The sequence below is a fragment of the Poromitra crassiceps genome, assembly GCF_964638095.1.
Source record: "Poromitra crassiceps genome assembly, chromosome: 6".
In the NCBI taxonomy this organism is placed as follows: Eukaryota; Metazoa; Chordata; class Actinopteri; order Beryciformes; family Melamphaidae; genus Poromitra; species Poromitra crassiceps.
In genome coordinates, this window is record NC_139627.1 from 14629283 (window position 1) to 14646190 (window position 16908).

Consider the following 16908-nt stretch of genomic DNA (forward strand, 5'->3'; position numbering starts at 1 on the left):
ATGACCCAAATGGAGATAGTTTGTTAAAAATGTTTGTTGAATGCATTGCTCTGTTCTCCAACCCCATTCAAATTGAAATTCAGGATAGAGAGGGCAATTATGCACTTGAGTGAAACATAGCAGCCACATCATCACGCTCCACCACCCCTGGTATAGATTACTACATTTAATTATGACACATCAATTATTCATACACTGTAAATTATTATTACACAATATTTAAATATTTGGGTTGTGCATTATATTTTCAGGCTGGTGGAAAACAAGCGTTTGCTTCAAAGAGCGAGTACAATAATTATGGAAAAAGGAAAGCGGTGCCATGGTGGAATGAAGAATGTACTAAAGCTGTTAGTGAACGAAATAAAGCATTATGTATATTATGGAGTAACTTTAATCAAGACAATGTGATAGATTACCAAAGGAAAAAAGCTCTGACTCGTTATCAAATTCAGTAAAAAGAATGCATGGAAGGAATATTGTTTTTCTATAGGTAGAGAAGTGCAATTAGCGGATGTATGGCAAATGCTAAAGAAAATGAGTGGGAAAAGGAAGTATTGTAAAATCCCAGTGTTAAGAGGATGGAGAAATAATATATTGGGTCAGAGAAACTTTGCCAGTGTTCATAGTGGAAATCATTGAGACGAGCTGCATAAATAGAGGAAAAAGGAAGTGTTAAGTGAAAATCTGGATGTATAAGAAAAAAGATAGACACACAACTCTGGATGCTGAGCTGAATTTGAGTGAGTTAGAAATAGTGTTTCATGGCACTGGAAACACAGCAACTGGCCAGGATCAACTTATGCTATGTTCTGTTACCTGAACAAGTACTGGTTATCATTCTCGAGCTGTTGAATAAGATTTGGAGAGAAGGACAGATGTGAAGAAGTTGGAAGAGTGCACTCATTCTACCTTTTAGTAAACCCGGTAAAGACCCAAGTAATGCAGGGAATTATAGACCCATAGCAGTAACTTCTCATCTGTGTAAATGGATGGAAAAGGTTTTGGGCCGAAGACTATTTCTTAGAACAGAGAAGAGCTGATAGTATCATACCAGAACGGATTCAGAAAAGATACGCTTTAACGTCTACAATGGATGCTGTTGACATATGTCATAGAGAAAGCATCGAAGAAAATAAAGAATTGATGGTGATTGTTTTCTTTGATATTTAAAAAGCATATGATTCTGTGCGTCCTCCTGGTGGCTCGCCTGGTAGCACGCGTACCACGGAGGCTCGGTCCTTCGCGTGGCCGACGCGGGTTTGAATCTGACCCGAGGTCCTTTGCCACATGTCATCCTCTCTCTCTCTCTCCCCCACCTTTCCTGTCTGCCTACTGTCCTCTCTAATAAAGGCATACAAAACAACAACAAAACATATGATTCTATGGAGTCTGTTCATTCAAATGAATAGATTGGGTATTGGTAGAAGGTTTTTATAACTGGGTACTATATCTGAACCAAAGTTTAGAGATCAAATGGGGCCAGATTTATCAGCTACCGGAAGTGTCAAGGAAGTGTCATGAGTCCAGTATTATTTAATGTTATGATTAATGATATTTGTATGAATCCAGACAGAAGGCTATATTCATCATTCTACACAGATGACGGATATGGATCAGGGGGAGAGATGATGCAAGTGTGATGAAGGTAGAGGTCATATAATTGGGGGTTTAAAATCTCAATCAGTAAGTCTTGTTATATGTATTGCACTAAAAAGAGATAGACGAATATATACATTTATATGGTCAACCAATGGAAAGAGTGAAGGAATTTAAATACTTGGGAATTTGGCTTGATTAAAATTATGTACATGGAAGATCCATGTTGAAAAAAAGTAGAAACAAAATATAAATAAAAAAAAAAAAAAAAATTGGGCCAGGTGACGCGTTTCGCGTCGAAACGCGTCACCTGGCCCATTTTTTTTTTTTTTTTTTTTCATTTTTTTTTTCTCTGGCTGTGAACAAGCAATTTCAAAAATTTCAACGGATTCGAAATTTAAGATTTTTTAAGAATGAATATATATTCATATTCCCCATCGGTAAACCCATCCTTTAAAGGGAGAAGTAGCCTATAGGAAGGAGGTAGTTCGGTCCAGGTTAAGATTTGACCACACTAGTTTAAATAAGACTTTATTTCTATTGGGAAAAGTGAATTCACACGATTGTGCACATAATATAATATATTGTTGAAAATACTGAACATGTATTAATGCATTAATGTGTTAAATATAATGAAGAAAGGGTAAGTTTGCAACAAAGGGTAAGAGGCTGGGCAAGGATGGGATTTGGAAGGGATAGGAACAAAAGGAGATAAGGTATAACACAGAGAGGGCGGGTAACAGAATTCTTAAAAGACAGTGGTGTGTTGTTTAATATAATATATAGGATGTATTTTTATTTTATCTTTATTTATTATTTGCTAGATTAATGTAAACTTGATCCTGTTCTACATATTCCGGTACTGTAGGTGGCGGTATGCACCTTAAAAGTTGGATTGCAATCCGCCAAAACATGCAAAGAAGAAGAAGAAGAAACAGGCCGAGCTAGAAGAAGAAGAAGCTGTAAACAGCAGCACTAGACTCCGTTTTACGAACGGTCGTTTTTAAGACCTCTCCTACATTTAGCTACTTGTGCATTTTTGGAATGTAGGTTAGTTGTCCACGGAGTTGGGCGTCACTACCTGAACCCACGTTTTCAGATGAGCTGAGACAGAAGTACCTTGCTAGCTAGCGTGAAGCTGTGCTCTCATGGCTTCTCCTGATTATTCTGTGATGTCGGGCTGTTTTTAACAACATGGAGACAAAGAGAGTGGAGATCCCCTCCGGCGTCCTGGACGACCTCTGCAGGTAAAGCGGACACGGGCCGTCATTAACATTTACGTCGTTCTCGTGACGCGTGAACATAAACGTTACTCCAGAACGAGTTCTTCCTGCAAGCCACGACTTTAGCTGCTTGTGGCGCGCTTGTGTTTTGACTGCTTGGCTGGCTCAGGTGATGCGACACACCAGCCTAGCCTAACGTTAGGCCCGCCCCGAGCCTGTGCTGCTGTATGATGCTGCTGTCAACACAACTCACTCACTATGCACGTTGGCTTAATGGCGTATAAGTTAACTGTAGTGGTAATGCATGGCCTAGGCCGGGGATGTGGAATACAAATGGACTAGAGCAGTGGTTCTCAACGTGGGGTCCGGGGATCACCGAATAATGATTGTTTTGATTTGAACTGATATCTCTCGACTCGATCTACAAAATCGTATGTATCATCTAACGATACAAAATAATATCTCAGATTTGTGTCTGAGAGACGAAATCTCATCAAATGGGGTCCATGGCCCTATTGTGGACTAAACTAACTGCCTGATAAGTAAAATGTTGAGAATCGCTATAGTAATGGATGTGAATACATGGGTACAGGGCAGTACCCATGTATTCATTAGTGACTTTTAATAAATGTCCTTGAATTTCACATGAAGCACATAACGCTGTCTGTCACATCTTATATTTTGACCAAAGTTGGTATTAAAAAGACAAAAGGCGCTTACTGAGGTATGAGCATCTGTTCAAAGTCGATGCAATCTTTAGACCAATATTTCCCTGTCCCATTCACAAGATCGATTAGTAGAATTAACTTGTTAAAGACAAAATGTCATATAATGCAAATTTGATGTACCCTTTTGGGCCAAATTTATATATGAAAATCAATTATTTTATTTTGCGTAAAGTATAACGTAAAAATGTGCTTTAAAAAATGCTTGAAAGTCCTTGAATTTTGTAGTTTGTAATGTCTGTATGAACCCTGCCGCTAGTTATTTATAATTATTGGTATACAGTTAAAGTGATCAGTGTGCATTTTTAAATGTCTGACTGGACTGTCTGGATACTTTGATAGCTGCTATCATAAATTATTTGGATTATTGTTGTTTCCATTTATTTCACATGCTTTTAATGTGTCTATTTTGTTCCGTCTTGTACCACAAATTGCCTCCTTGGCTTGGAGGATGTTAATAGTTTTCTAATGTCGAATGGACAACGTTATCTCTCTGTTGTCCCAGTCGCTTCATCCTCCACATCCCCAGTGAGGAGAGGGACAACGCCATCCGGGTGTGCTTCCAAATCGAGCTGGCCCACTGGTTCTACCTGGACTTCAGCATGCAGAACACCCCAGGCTTACCTCAGTGTGGGATAAGGGACTTCGCCAAAGCTGATATCCTTAATGTTAATCAACCATATAGACGAGTGTTTCTGGGAACCCACTTTTTACCATGTGCGTAGTAGGGCTGTGAATCTTCACTGGCCTCACGATTCGATTCGATTACGATTCAGAGGGCTACGATTCGATTCCATTACGATTATCGATGCATCTCGATGCATCTGAAATCGATGCATCACTTTTTTCCGCAATACATGATTTATTTTTTCTCACTTTCTTTTTTCTCACTGTGTGGCTACTTTTAAAATAAAAGTGCATTTGGAATTGCATTGTATTATGATCCATAATTAAAATAAACAACTGCATGTACTTCCATTATATTTTATTTGATTATACTTTTAAATAATCGATTTTTGACATTTGTGAATCGATGCAGAATCGTGCACGTCCGCATCGCGATGCATCTTATACTCGATTATTTTTGACACCCCTAGTGCGTAGTATGGTCAAGACATCGGTCTTTGGGGTGAGTCATTCACTCAGTCAGTCATAATGTCACGGAAAGGACGTTAATGACCAATGTGAACTGCTGTTGCCCTTTCTAGCTGTTTATTGTCCTTGATGGCTTGGCACTTTTCCATCACTGTCCGTTTCTCTTGCCCAATGGGGAGGATGTGCAGAAAGTTATAGAACAGTGGAAGGAATACAAGATGGGGGTCCCTACCTACGGAGCAATTATTCTGGACGAAGCACTCGAAAACGTGAGTCATTTTGTGCGCAGTGATATGTAGCACTGACGTTTGATGTCTCTTACATACATTTAGGATTAAGAGTTAGATTTTTGCGATCTACAAATTAGCTTTTTAAAATATCTCTAAAACCATTGGCTATTCTTTATTTTCAAAGTAGTAACATGTGTGTTTAATATCAAGTACATCATACTGGGTAATACTGTTTTTTTGTGTGACATCGTCAGTGATGTCACATAATGCTTCTTTTCCCCTGCAGAATTCTGAATTTAATCTCAAAATTCGGACTTTAATCTCAAAATTCAGACTTTTTTTCCTCAAAATTCTGACAGTAACTTCGATTCTGAGTTTAATCTCAGAATTCGGACTTTATTCTCAGAATCCTGATTTAAAATTATAATCTAAAAGATTTTAATAAAAAAAAAGAGTCACTCACAATGTTGATTTGGATGAAGCCTTTGCAGTAGTGACATTACACTGTTTGGATCTCACACCTACAATTTCCACCCACTGCCATAGGTGTCACCCAGGAGAACAAAACTGAAATATTACAGATTACCACTTTAAACTAAAAAAAAAAAAATCCCAGCGACCCCACTAACCACTGGAACTAATACTTACTGGTACGACAATGTTTTTTAAGACCTTTCATCTTTGTCATCTCCGTTTTAGTTGACCACGATATTCCTTGCCGATGACTGTTCAGCAGTGAAAGATTTGTCTCGGTTTTCGGTTTACAACGCGCATTGAACCTAAAGCCTCATACCTAAACGGTTCGGTATGAATACATGCGTTGTTACAAACCCCCTAGTAGCTGGTGCAGTGAACCTGTGCACATTACCCATAATGCCTTGTTTCCTCTCAGGTACTGCTTGTTCAGGGCTATCTCGCAAAGTCAGGCTGGGGCTTTCCCAAAGGAAAAGTGAATGAGGACGAAGCTCCTCATGACTGTGCAGTTCGAGAAGTGAGTAAAATCCCTGTTGCTTTTCATCTGGAATGAAAAAACGTTTTTATAGTGGTGTCCAATCAACGACTGCTTCTGGTTCCTTCAACATCTGCCTCGTAGGTTTTGGAGGAGACGGGCTTTGACATCAAGGATCGCATCTGCAAAGATATGTACATCGAGCAGAAAATCACTGACCAATTGGCCCGTCTATACATCATAACAGGAGTGTCAAAGGACACCAAGTTTAACCCCAAAACAAGGAAGGAGATCAGGGTACGGTGACGCCTTTTTTCTCCCCCACGGTCACATTTCGACTCACAGCCAGCCTGGCGTCTTTGACAAAAATGTGTGTTTTTCATTGTGTTGCTCTGCGTTTCCTGTAGAACATAGAGTGGTTCCCCATTGAGAAGCTGCCGTGTCACAGGAATGACATGACTCCCAAGTCTAAACTGGGCCTCGCCCCCAACAGGTTTTTCATGGCTATTCCATTCGTAAGGTGAGTGAACAATTAGGAGTCTGCTTTATCTAACAGTAAAACAGTCTAATGTCAAACAGCTACTCATTTCTTCACTTCTGTGCACAGTATCGTTTGAACTACAAATAGATATAGACCTAAACAAATCACAGCTTCTTTAGTAACTAGACATTTACTGCGTTTACGAGTAAAGCTTACAGATTAAGCCCTGTTCACGTAGATCACCAGGAGCCGAGTGTACGTCCGACTTAGAACTCAAAATTACGACTAACCTAATTTTATGACCAGTGCACCATGTTGTCTTAAGCCCTGTGTGCGCTGCGCCTGGGTGTAAATTTTACGTCTGGTATGGAGCAGGCGTAAAAGTTACACCCAAGGCGTACCCGTACCGACAGCTGTCTGATCTTGATCTGCGCTGTCGGCACTGACAGCTCTGTGCTGTCAGTGCCGTTCAGTCCTGTGATGCGGGGGAATCCTCTCCAAAAATATTGATTGATATGTGCTGTAAATGGACGTTTTGAACGCTGCCACCTGTGAGTCTCTACCAGGGTGGGAATTACATGGAGGCCATGAGGCCATGGCCTCCGTTGCCCCTCCCTCTGGCCGTGATGCCCTGAGATCCCTAAGGCCACCTTGGCAGTGCCCTGCTAACCAGCCTGCTACTGTCAGTTGCTTTAATTAAAAGCGTCAGTTGTCTCAGTTTAATGTAGCCTGCCCTATGCAAAGGATGTGTAATTGGCTCATTTTAACACACACATTTCAGAAAAATTGCTTTTGTGCCCTGGCATGTGGCCTTGGGGCCTAAAAAAATGGTGACGCCGAAGGCCACATGGTCTTGCCCCTAAAATGACGAAATTCCCAGCCTGGTCTCTACGACTTACGGTTGCTGAGATACATCCGCCCTGCTTGCAGGACTACAGCAGAGAGAGAGAGAGAGGACAGTGGGGGGGGGGTGGGGGATTTCAAGTCACTGACCAAACGCTCTATTTCAGTGATTGCTGTCAGAATATAGAGCCATTTAACACTTATTTTAACACAAAAACATCGCTGAATGCAGCTTTAACGCAACAGAAACGACAATAAGGCTGTTACTAGTTGTCAGCTGCAGCGCTGTGCGTGCAGGACGGTATGTCAACAATATGAGCGCGGCGACCGTGATGAGGCTGATGGAATACTCTCTATTAGCAAACAATGTGCTCCACCCATACAGACCACTCCGTGAATGGATTGGCAGACTGAAGGGCGAGTCCACAGACAGCGATGAGGACTTTGCCAACAATGGCAGCACTCCAGGCAAACCTTCAGACAATACTCGGTAAGTTCCCTTCCACAGACTTTATACTTTTTTTTTTTTTACATCAAAATTACCGCTTATATGCAGTGTTTTCAAACGCAGGTAAACCGTGTGTTAAATGCTAAAGATAGGCCATTGACTGATAAAAAGCCATGTCGGTTGGAGGGCTGTTGTACCGGCTATCAGTAACGGCGTTGTAAATGACTGAAGGAAAAGCCGGTTGTTTGTGGATATGAATGTGTTTTTTGGGACAAACTAAAAGGGACTGTAGTCAAAATGAGAAAGCTCCTGCATGTTTTCTTTACTCGGGTGCTCATTTGCTCCTGCTTTAGGCTCCTCCCACTGCCTTTTCAGACAACAGTAAAGTAACGGTCTTAAATGTGTTAAAATGCGGAGATTCATTCATACAACTTGAAACTGTGCCACACACATAAATGAAGGCAAGTTTACTATATATTGCACATTTTGTACACAAAGGCAATTCAGTGTTTTATACAAGGTACAGTATGAGTACGGTATATAAGACATTAGATAAGAAACACAGAAAAACATAAAAAGCAATACAAATGTATAAGAAGAGTGAATGAATAAAGAATTAAAATGTATAAAAAAAGCCAATCAGAAGACCCCGTTCCCCCGGATGTGTGGAGTTTGGTCCTGGGGGGGAGTTGTTACGGGTGGAGGTTTGGGGTGTGAGTCGCTCCTTGAGGTACATGTAGGAAGTAGGGCTGGGTGACTGGACCAAAAATCATATCTTGACATTTTTAGTCTGAATGGATGTATCTGTATTTTCTATGAAGCGGGCCAAATGTTCAGTTGTAAGTCAAAGCCACATGGAAGATGTCACAAGCACTTTTATTAAAACAAGATCGGGCTGGGCGACAAAATCAAACATGACAATATTTCTGACCAAATCCAGGGTTCATGAGGAGAGGGGAATGTCTTGGCTAGAAAAGGTGTTGTGAGTTATGAGAAAGCTTCTACACTGTATTTCTTTCCCTCCTGTAGGTCAAAATACAGGCGCACCCAGGGTCTTGAAGCATCTCCAGGAGACACCTGGGGGAAGCACAAGCAACAGAAGACGCTTGGACAGCTGACTCAATACGAGCTCAACCAGGTCATAACATATGAGAGTTTACATTTGCTGCAAATTGAATTTGCCAATCTCAGTTATACTATACAAACTAATAGTTGTGAACTATGCACATATACAGTACATGTATTTGGCATGTATTTGGCATGTGTCAGTGTAGGAATTTAGCCAGGGGCAAGGGCAAAAATGCCCGCAAGAAATCTCAGAATGCCCCTAAAAACTTTAATTCAAGCTGGCTGCCAGAAGACAACGATGAAGAACACACTCACACAAACAGTGCTGTTGTTCACACTACGCTTTAGCAACTTTATGCACTAATTACTATTTTTTAAAGTGCCCCCAAAACTTTGTAAATGCGCCCAGTTTTTAGACAGTGGGGGCAAAAGTTGCCCCCAAAATATTTAGTAAATGACCTACACTGGCATGTATTTATGTATTGGCTTGACTGAGTAAAGCAATGGCTGACTTGCGATCTCGTTGGCTCACTGAATTGCTTTGTTTAATCAGTGACCAGCACAACAGCCTTGATAGCATAAGCCAGTGGTTCTCAAATGGGGGTCCGGGGACCCCCAGGGGTCCGTGGCACTTTGCCAGGGGGTCCGCAAAATGTTTTCAGGAAGAAAAAAAAATATATATATATATTTTTGCAAAAGCTTCATAGTTCAATGAAAATATTGTATGCTTTAATATAAAATGGTTCATGGATTACATTCTAATCTAACAAACCTATCAATTTAAGTCAAGCACGTTACTGTGGAAACAATTAAGCTTAGCCCAAAATCACAAATCAGAATGAGGGGTCCCCGGTATATTTTCTATCTTATAAGGGGTCCTTGGCTGAAAAACATTTGAGAACCTCTGGCATAAGCACAGCTGTGTCAGAGTTAGAGTACATCTTCAGGAAGTTCACCAAAACCTTCTCTATCTATTTACTTACTCTTACTATTTAAGACATCACCCTGGCTGTGTCTGCCTCATTGCACTCTCATTGGCTGTAACTAGTCTGCCTCACTGCACTCTCATTGGCTGTAACACGATGGCTCTCCAACACAACCAGTTATTTAGCCTCCTAGATATCTATCAGGCCTCTGTGACTCATCAGAGAGCTTCCGCACGAGCCCATTCCTTATATGGTATGTGAGTCTTAAGAATGGTCCCTGTCACCTAGCCTGCTGGGCTAACTCCCTTTTTGATAGGATGTAATTGGCTAGAGCGATGGTTGCCTCCCTCATGGGACCATGGCTACATTGTGATGTGTGTGTGCTTTGTGCTGTAGAACACACATGTGAAGGCCAGTGGGAGGAAATGTCAGGATTCTCCTAACGTGAAGAAAGGGGCCAATGGCAGTGGAGTCAGCAATCAGCAGGTGAAGACCATCATGGTAAGTGCAGTCATGTTTCATAAGGCAGTATTCACCTTATGTTCAGACACGGGGGTGGGCCAAATTCTTCCGGGTTGTGTTAACACTTCCGGCGGTCACGGCGGAAATACAAAGGAACGTCAGACGAAGAGAGTTGTTTTTGTAGCAGACAGGGGGTAAAACAAAGAATGTAGCCTACTACTTTGAGCTCGGACATACGTCTATAAGACCCGCAGACATTAACGTAATTCCCTGGAATGCGAGAATTAACAAGCCAGTTACATGGCATTGCATTCTTAGACATTGCCGTTTGCTTTTATTTGGTATGTTACATACAATTGGATGTAGACTGATGACACAGGTGCTCTTTAAGTACCGTAAATTCCGGACTATAAGACGCACCGGTCTATAAGCCGCACCTTCAAAGGTGACTATTTTTTTCTTCTATAAGCCGCACCGGTCTATAAGCCGCGGGTGTTTTGATGTTTAATTACCATATGTAAGGCTTCGTGCACAGAGGGGATTGTCGGGAAAGAGATGGCTGTTTGGGGGAAGCTCCCATTTATTAACATTTCAACAAAACAAAAGTCAGGTCACTAATCCCCAGACAAAATCACACATTGTGGTATTTTTTGTTTTTTTTACAGTGCACACAGTGTCCGCGGTGTGGTGAAAAGAGGGCAAGAGAGGAAATTAAAACAGAAGTGGATTTATAGTTAGAAAGAGTGCTAAAGAAGAGAGAATTCCGTTTTTTATTTTTTTATTTTAGTTACTCACAGTACTATTGACCAGTCCAACTCAAAAGATATTCGGCAGTTTCACTTTGAGCTCTTGTTCCGCCGCTGGGCACACAGTGTCCGCGGTGTGGTGAAAAGAGGGCAAGAGAGGAAATTAAAACAGAAGTGGATTTATAGTTAGAAAGAGTGCTAAAGATAGTCCGGTCTGGTTATGACGAGTCTCGCTGGGTACAGTACGCCAAAGCGATATCCATTGACTCGATGATGCTGTTGTATGTTGCGCGTTTCTGTTGCACCAACGCGGAGAGGTCCTGCCGGACGAAAAAGCGCGTACCCTCCCAGGTGAGGGGCTTCTTCCCCGCAGCCTGGAGGATGAGTTGACGGTCGGGCCAGCGGAGTAGGCAGATGAAGATGGCCCTCGGTGGCAGGCCGGGGTCTGGACGTGGCCGAGGCGCCCGGTGTGCCCTGTCCACCTCTGGTGGTTTCTCGCCTTCCTTCAGGTCCAGGATGTAACACAGGATTTTGCCACGAAAGCGTCCATGTCACCAATCTCAGCTCCTCTTTTACATTGATCAGGCGAATGTTATTTCTTTTACTCCTGCTGATTAAGTCATCAACCTGCGTGTGCAGGGTTTCGATTTTGCATTTTATCCATTTTCGGACTCACTGTGTTGTTTTTGTCCTCCAGTGCGCGGATGCGCTTTTCCGCATTATAAACTCTGTTCACGGTTGCCTTAGTTTCTTTAGTGAGTGAGTGGATGGACTTCTGCACGTTTTCAAACTTGTTTTCAAGCTGCTCAAAACCTCTGAGCGATGTCGGACTTAATCGATAGTGTTTCACGGAGTAAAAGTTTAGCCCAAGCGTGTATCTCCAGCCTCCAGCAGGTGAGTCATTTCCTCATTCATGGCGTGATTGCTTCGTCTTTTTCTTTCTGCTTACCTGTGTTGTGTTATGTTATGTTATGTTATGTTGTTAAAAGAGGGCAAGAGAGGAAATTAAAACAGAAGTGGATTTATAGTTAGAAAGAGTGCTAAAAAAGAGATTTTTTTTTTTTTTTGGAAAAAATCCATAGATAAGACGCACCGTTATATAAGCCGCAGGGGGCAAAAAAGGCCAAAAAACGGGAAAAAAGCCGCGGCTTATAGTCCGGAATTTACGGTAGATGTTATATTAAACAATGTACTCTCTGCTACTCCCACAGAAAGAGGAGAAAAGACTTCAACCCAGAAGACTGCAGGACAATTTTGAGAAAGGTACGGTTGCTATAATTACCGTAAACAAAGAATACCAGGGTTTTAGAGGATTGGTAGTCAGTCAGTCTCGCTTGCCAGACTTCCCTCCCTGCCGGGAGAGAAGTCTGGCTGCATGGGAACAGGCTGCTGCTATAAGCTCTACCATTGGTGGCGACCATTTCAGTCGGCAGCGGAAGAAAATCCCTTTCCGCTCCCTGCAAGCTCTGCCATTGGCTCTGACCCGCTCTGATTGACCGGCTGCGACCATATATGGATTTCCTTTCCTCTCCCTCCATATCCGTATCCTCCGTGAAATGAGGTGAGCTCGACATGAGCCTGACTCATCCCATTTTTGCAGTGAGTGGCTCCAACTGGTATATTTATATGCTAAATATACCACAGGTGTGAGCCAATCAGATTGCTTGATTTGAGAGAGCCGTTTAATATATATATATATATCATTGCATCATTGCTGAACAGGGATCAGGGACCTCTTGGAAATGAAGATCATCCATCTACCATACTTAGACCTACTGATAACATTATTATTATTATGATATCTGACCTTGTATTCCCACAGATGCAGCGCCATGCAGCTCCACCAATGGCCACAACAGAGACTGTGAGCACCTGCTGTCCTCCAGGTCCTTCCTGAACTTCCGATTTGACAGGGAAGCCATCATGAGATGTTTCGACTCCTGATATGTGCCGGCCAAGCTTCTGGAGCGTGCAGGCCTCTCGGCCGCAGAGACTGTTTGTTTTTTTACCATTTTATCCAGGTATGAAAATGCCTTTTCTCCAGCATTGCCCTCCTCTTTTATACAACACACGTTTTCAACCACAGTCTTCTACTGTCGAGCCGTTGAGCACATCGGCCTCAGCTCCACCGGAGGAATTGGGGGTCAAGTGCCTTGCTCAAGGGTACCTCAATGATGGAATCTTTCAGAACAGAAGAGCATTCGTTTTTTCATGTTGTTTTTGTTTTTGTTTTTTTTACCTGATCCAGGCAATACTCACAGCACGCTTCTCTTAGTGTTCATAAGTGTTACGAAATTCCTGTAAACCTCTCGGTCTTCTTCCAGAGGCGGTATTTTTTTATTCAGATATGAGAAATCAACTTATTGGCACTGTGTCGTTTGTCTAGGGCTGAATCCTATCGCTTTGTCGTTTGAATACAGCAAATTGTGTGCTTGAGATCGACATGTGAAATGTGCACGGGCCCAAAGTTAAGATTCAGGTTTAGTTAAAGTATCAAGTCTTTTAAAGGCGAAAAGATCAAACCTCATGGATTTTATGAATTGGCTGAAAATTCCAGTCCGATATTGTAGTAAATCCGTGTTTTGTTTATCACCTTAGATCAATTTGAAGGACTTTGCAGTTGCAGAATTCGTCATTTTCTCGGTTCTTCCCGGCTGAGTTGAGCATTTCTTGGGGCAGCTTGCGAGAGCTGAAGCGAGGAGAGTTATTAGCACTGTACGATGTTCTATGCTTTATTCCTAAAAGTACTAGAGATTTTACTCAGGAATGTCGAATGTAGCGGAACACGAACTTGAGAACGGAGCGAGCATCGGCCTTTGCAGTTATAATGTCACGATGTTCAAGCTACGTTAACAGTTCTGTCCGCATTGTTTCCGGTTTGTCTCCAAAGCCGATCCGCCTCCCCACTCGGTGCGTTTGTCCGTCTGCAGTTTGCAGCGGAGTCGGGTGACGCGAGGCCGTCGCGAAAATGCGACTGGCGCGGTTCACGGGGTTCAGCGCCTATCGTGATTGAGATTCCTTCTGCGGTTCTTAACCGTGTTCCCTCCTGACTCTCAAGTCTACAAGGTTTTCATTCCAACCCAACCATTTAACAAGAGAGGAGGGTCTGTAACAACGCATTATGTGATAACACAACACACTAACAAATTCTCACGTCACTCTGTAATAACACCCACATTTTGTAATAATCTGACACATTTTGTAATAAACGGCCTGAACGCAATGTATAATAAATGTCCCCGCATTTTGTAATAAATTATTACAGTGCTTATTACAAAAATACAGGAGTTGCACTTTTTATGAAAATGTAATAACGTGTTGCATTATGTAACCAACCAAAATGGACATCTTCATTCAGAAAAATCATAACATTATGCTAGTGTAGCGTGTGGTTGGAACGAAAACCCGCAGAAGTGGAGCCCTCTATGGGCCAAGGTTGAGAACTGCTGCATTAGACGACCCTGACCATAACAAAGGAGCCGTTGTAGGGATGTCTAGTCATTGCAGTTGAACACCGTTTTATACTCTATAAAAAAAAAAATCTACTATATTTTGAACACAGGCAAATTTAATAATTGAATTGCGGTTTTAAGAAAATTCGGTCGCCCAATGAATCCACCCACTGTCTAGCAAAGATCATTTTCTCACGGGGATGTCGCTTACATACATTTGTTTAAATGTAAGAGGACAAAGCCTTGACTTGAAGTCTCTGTAAGTAACTGTGATGTTTGTTATGGTCACACATTGAAGTCGGTGACAGTTGTTTGTCATCGAGTTGTGATTTGGCTTCAGTGGAGTGTTATGACTTCCGAGGTGAATGTTAATAAAGTTAGTATCTTATCTTGTAGCTTTGTTTTTTTTTCTGTCATTGCCTTCTCCAAAATAACAGCTGCTGGGCCTATATGAACACGTTCAGAGGGAATTGTAAAATAACAGCTGCTGGGCCTATATGAACACGTTCAGAGGGAATTGTAAAATAACAGCTGCTGGGCCTATATGAACACGTTCAGAGGGAATTGTAAAATAACAGCTGCTGGGCCTATATGAACACGTTCAGAGGGAATTGTAAAATAACAGCTGCTGGGCCTATATGAACACATTCAGAGGGAATTGTAAAATAACAGCTGCTGGGCCTATATGAACACGTTCAGAGGGAATTCTAAAATAACAGCTGCTGGGCCTATATGAACACGTTCAGAGGGAATTCTAAAATAACAGCTGCTGGGCCTATATGAACACGTTCAGAGGGAATTCTAAAATAACAGCTGCTGGGCCTATATGAACACGTTCAGAGGGAATTGTAAAATAACAGCTGCTGGGCCTATATGAACACGTTCAGGGGGAATTATAAAATAACAGCTGCTGGGCCTATATGAACACGTTCAGGGGGAATTCTAAAATAACAGCTGCTGGGCCTATATGAACACATTCAGAGGGAATTGTAAAATAACAGCTGCTGGGCCTATATGAACACATTCAGAGGGAATTCTATTCAGCTGGCAACAGGCTTAGCTGATGGATGATAAATGACACTTATGAGTGCATTTGCTGTTACTGTACTTGAGGACCATTATATATCAAATGCCTATATTTTTACTGTTGAACAGACTCAAAAGGATAAAAAGTACCTGCTAAATATAGGAGCAATAGCTTGTGTGCATCAAAGCACCATCTCCAAATGCATTTCCATATTTAAATTGTGAACAAGAACACACTATTGTCCACGAACACTATGAATAAGCTGTTGTAGACTGGCCAGTGTCTGGCTCTAGCTCAGTCAGATAAACAGCTGCTTGGTGCGTAGGTGGTCACAGGTTCAAATCCCACCTGTCTCACTCTTTACGCTTTCAAATCAGATACCAAAGCCCAAACTGAGAAATAAACACATCTAGGTGTTTTTTTCCATCACAAATGTATTGAAATGTCGGTAAAACTTAAGCTGTGGTTTCCTCTCTCATAATCCCCTGCTCATATTAAGGTAAAGGTAAAGGCCCACTGATTGTCACACAATGTGTGAAATTTGTTCTCCGCATTTGACCCATCCCCTGGGGGAGCGGTATTTGCTCCCTCATTAAAAATGCCAGAATCTGTAAATATGCTAATGTTGATTTTTAAAGTTTTAACTGCTGAATAGTGGACAGGGATTGGCTCCAAGTATTTGGACAAGCTCATGCTGGCCTTTTCAGTGAGCTCAGAGAAACTTTCAGCAGACACAGCCTTCTAGTGTCAAACTCTGCAGACATTCTGCACAGTGAAGAGAACAACATCCAATGGAAGGACCAAGAAAAAAACTCATTTTTGAGCAGAGGGTCTTTAGAAAAAATAAAGGTATTATGATGTTCACATCTTGTAACTACTTATAATAAGCTGATGAATGTAAGGCACAAGCAATGTAGCTGTTGAGATGAAATGGTATGAAAATCTCATATTATAGTGATCAAAATGATCATGGTTTGTCGCATTCAAAAAGTACTGAAACACCCACCGAAATCATTTCACCAAGTTTTATATTGAAAACTCACCAAAAAGTACCGATACTCACTGAAATAATTTCTATAGTCCCCATCAATCACCCCGACATGCAAGCGATAGGAATATTCAGTCACAACTCAAAGTTTCATCTTGGAGCATTGGAGGGGAGAAAAAAAGTATTGCACACGTTAAACATTTAAAATTATTAGCAAAAATGAAGGGGAAAAAAGCGGTTTATCTCAAGAACCGTTTATCCGATGGACTTCAAACTTGGGCAGTGCGCTGCTCGGGACCCCGACGGAGTGTGGTGCCCAATTTCGGACACACGCCTAGTCATAGCGCCACCTACTGGCAACACAAAAAGTGGTTTATCTTGAGAACCATTCATCTGATCGACTTCAAACTTGCCGAGTGCGCTGCTGGGGACCCGACAGACTGCAGTGCATGAGTCAGTTTGGTCCCCCCCCCCCCCCCCAAAAAAAAAGTGCGCCCATGCTGCATTGTCTCTAGTCTCCACCCTAGAACTGATGCAGGATGGTCAATGATTACAATAGCAAACTGCCCATTCCTTGTAAACAAGCCAAGCAACACAGCATCAAGATGAAATCTCAGTTTATTCTCATTACAACACAGTCGTAAACATG

General features: G+C 41.9%; 1 protein-coding gene across 1 annotated transcript; it reads left to right on the forward strand.

The window, feature by feature from the left end:
* The first annotated feature begins 2548 nt into the window (after positions 1-2548).
* Positions 2549-14639, forward strand: dcp2 (decapping mRNA 2). The gene is made up of 11 exons (XM_083638972.1): positions 2549-2843; positions 4050-4201; positions 4781-4908; positions 5762-5860; positions 5963-6115; positions 6226-6338; positions 7528-7632; positions 8620-8728; positions 9981-10085; positions 12004-12055; positions 12615-14639. The coding sequence occupies exons 1-11, from the start codon at positions 2791-2793 to the stop codon at positions 12734-12736; spliced, it is 1191 nt and encodes a 396-aa protein (XP_083495098.1). The 5' UTR covers positions 2549-2790; the 3' UTR covers positions 12737-14639.
* Positions 14640-16908: the final 2269 nt, after the last annotated feature.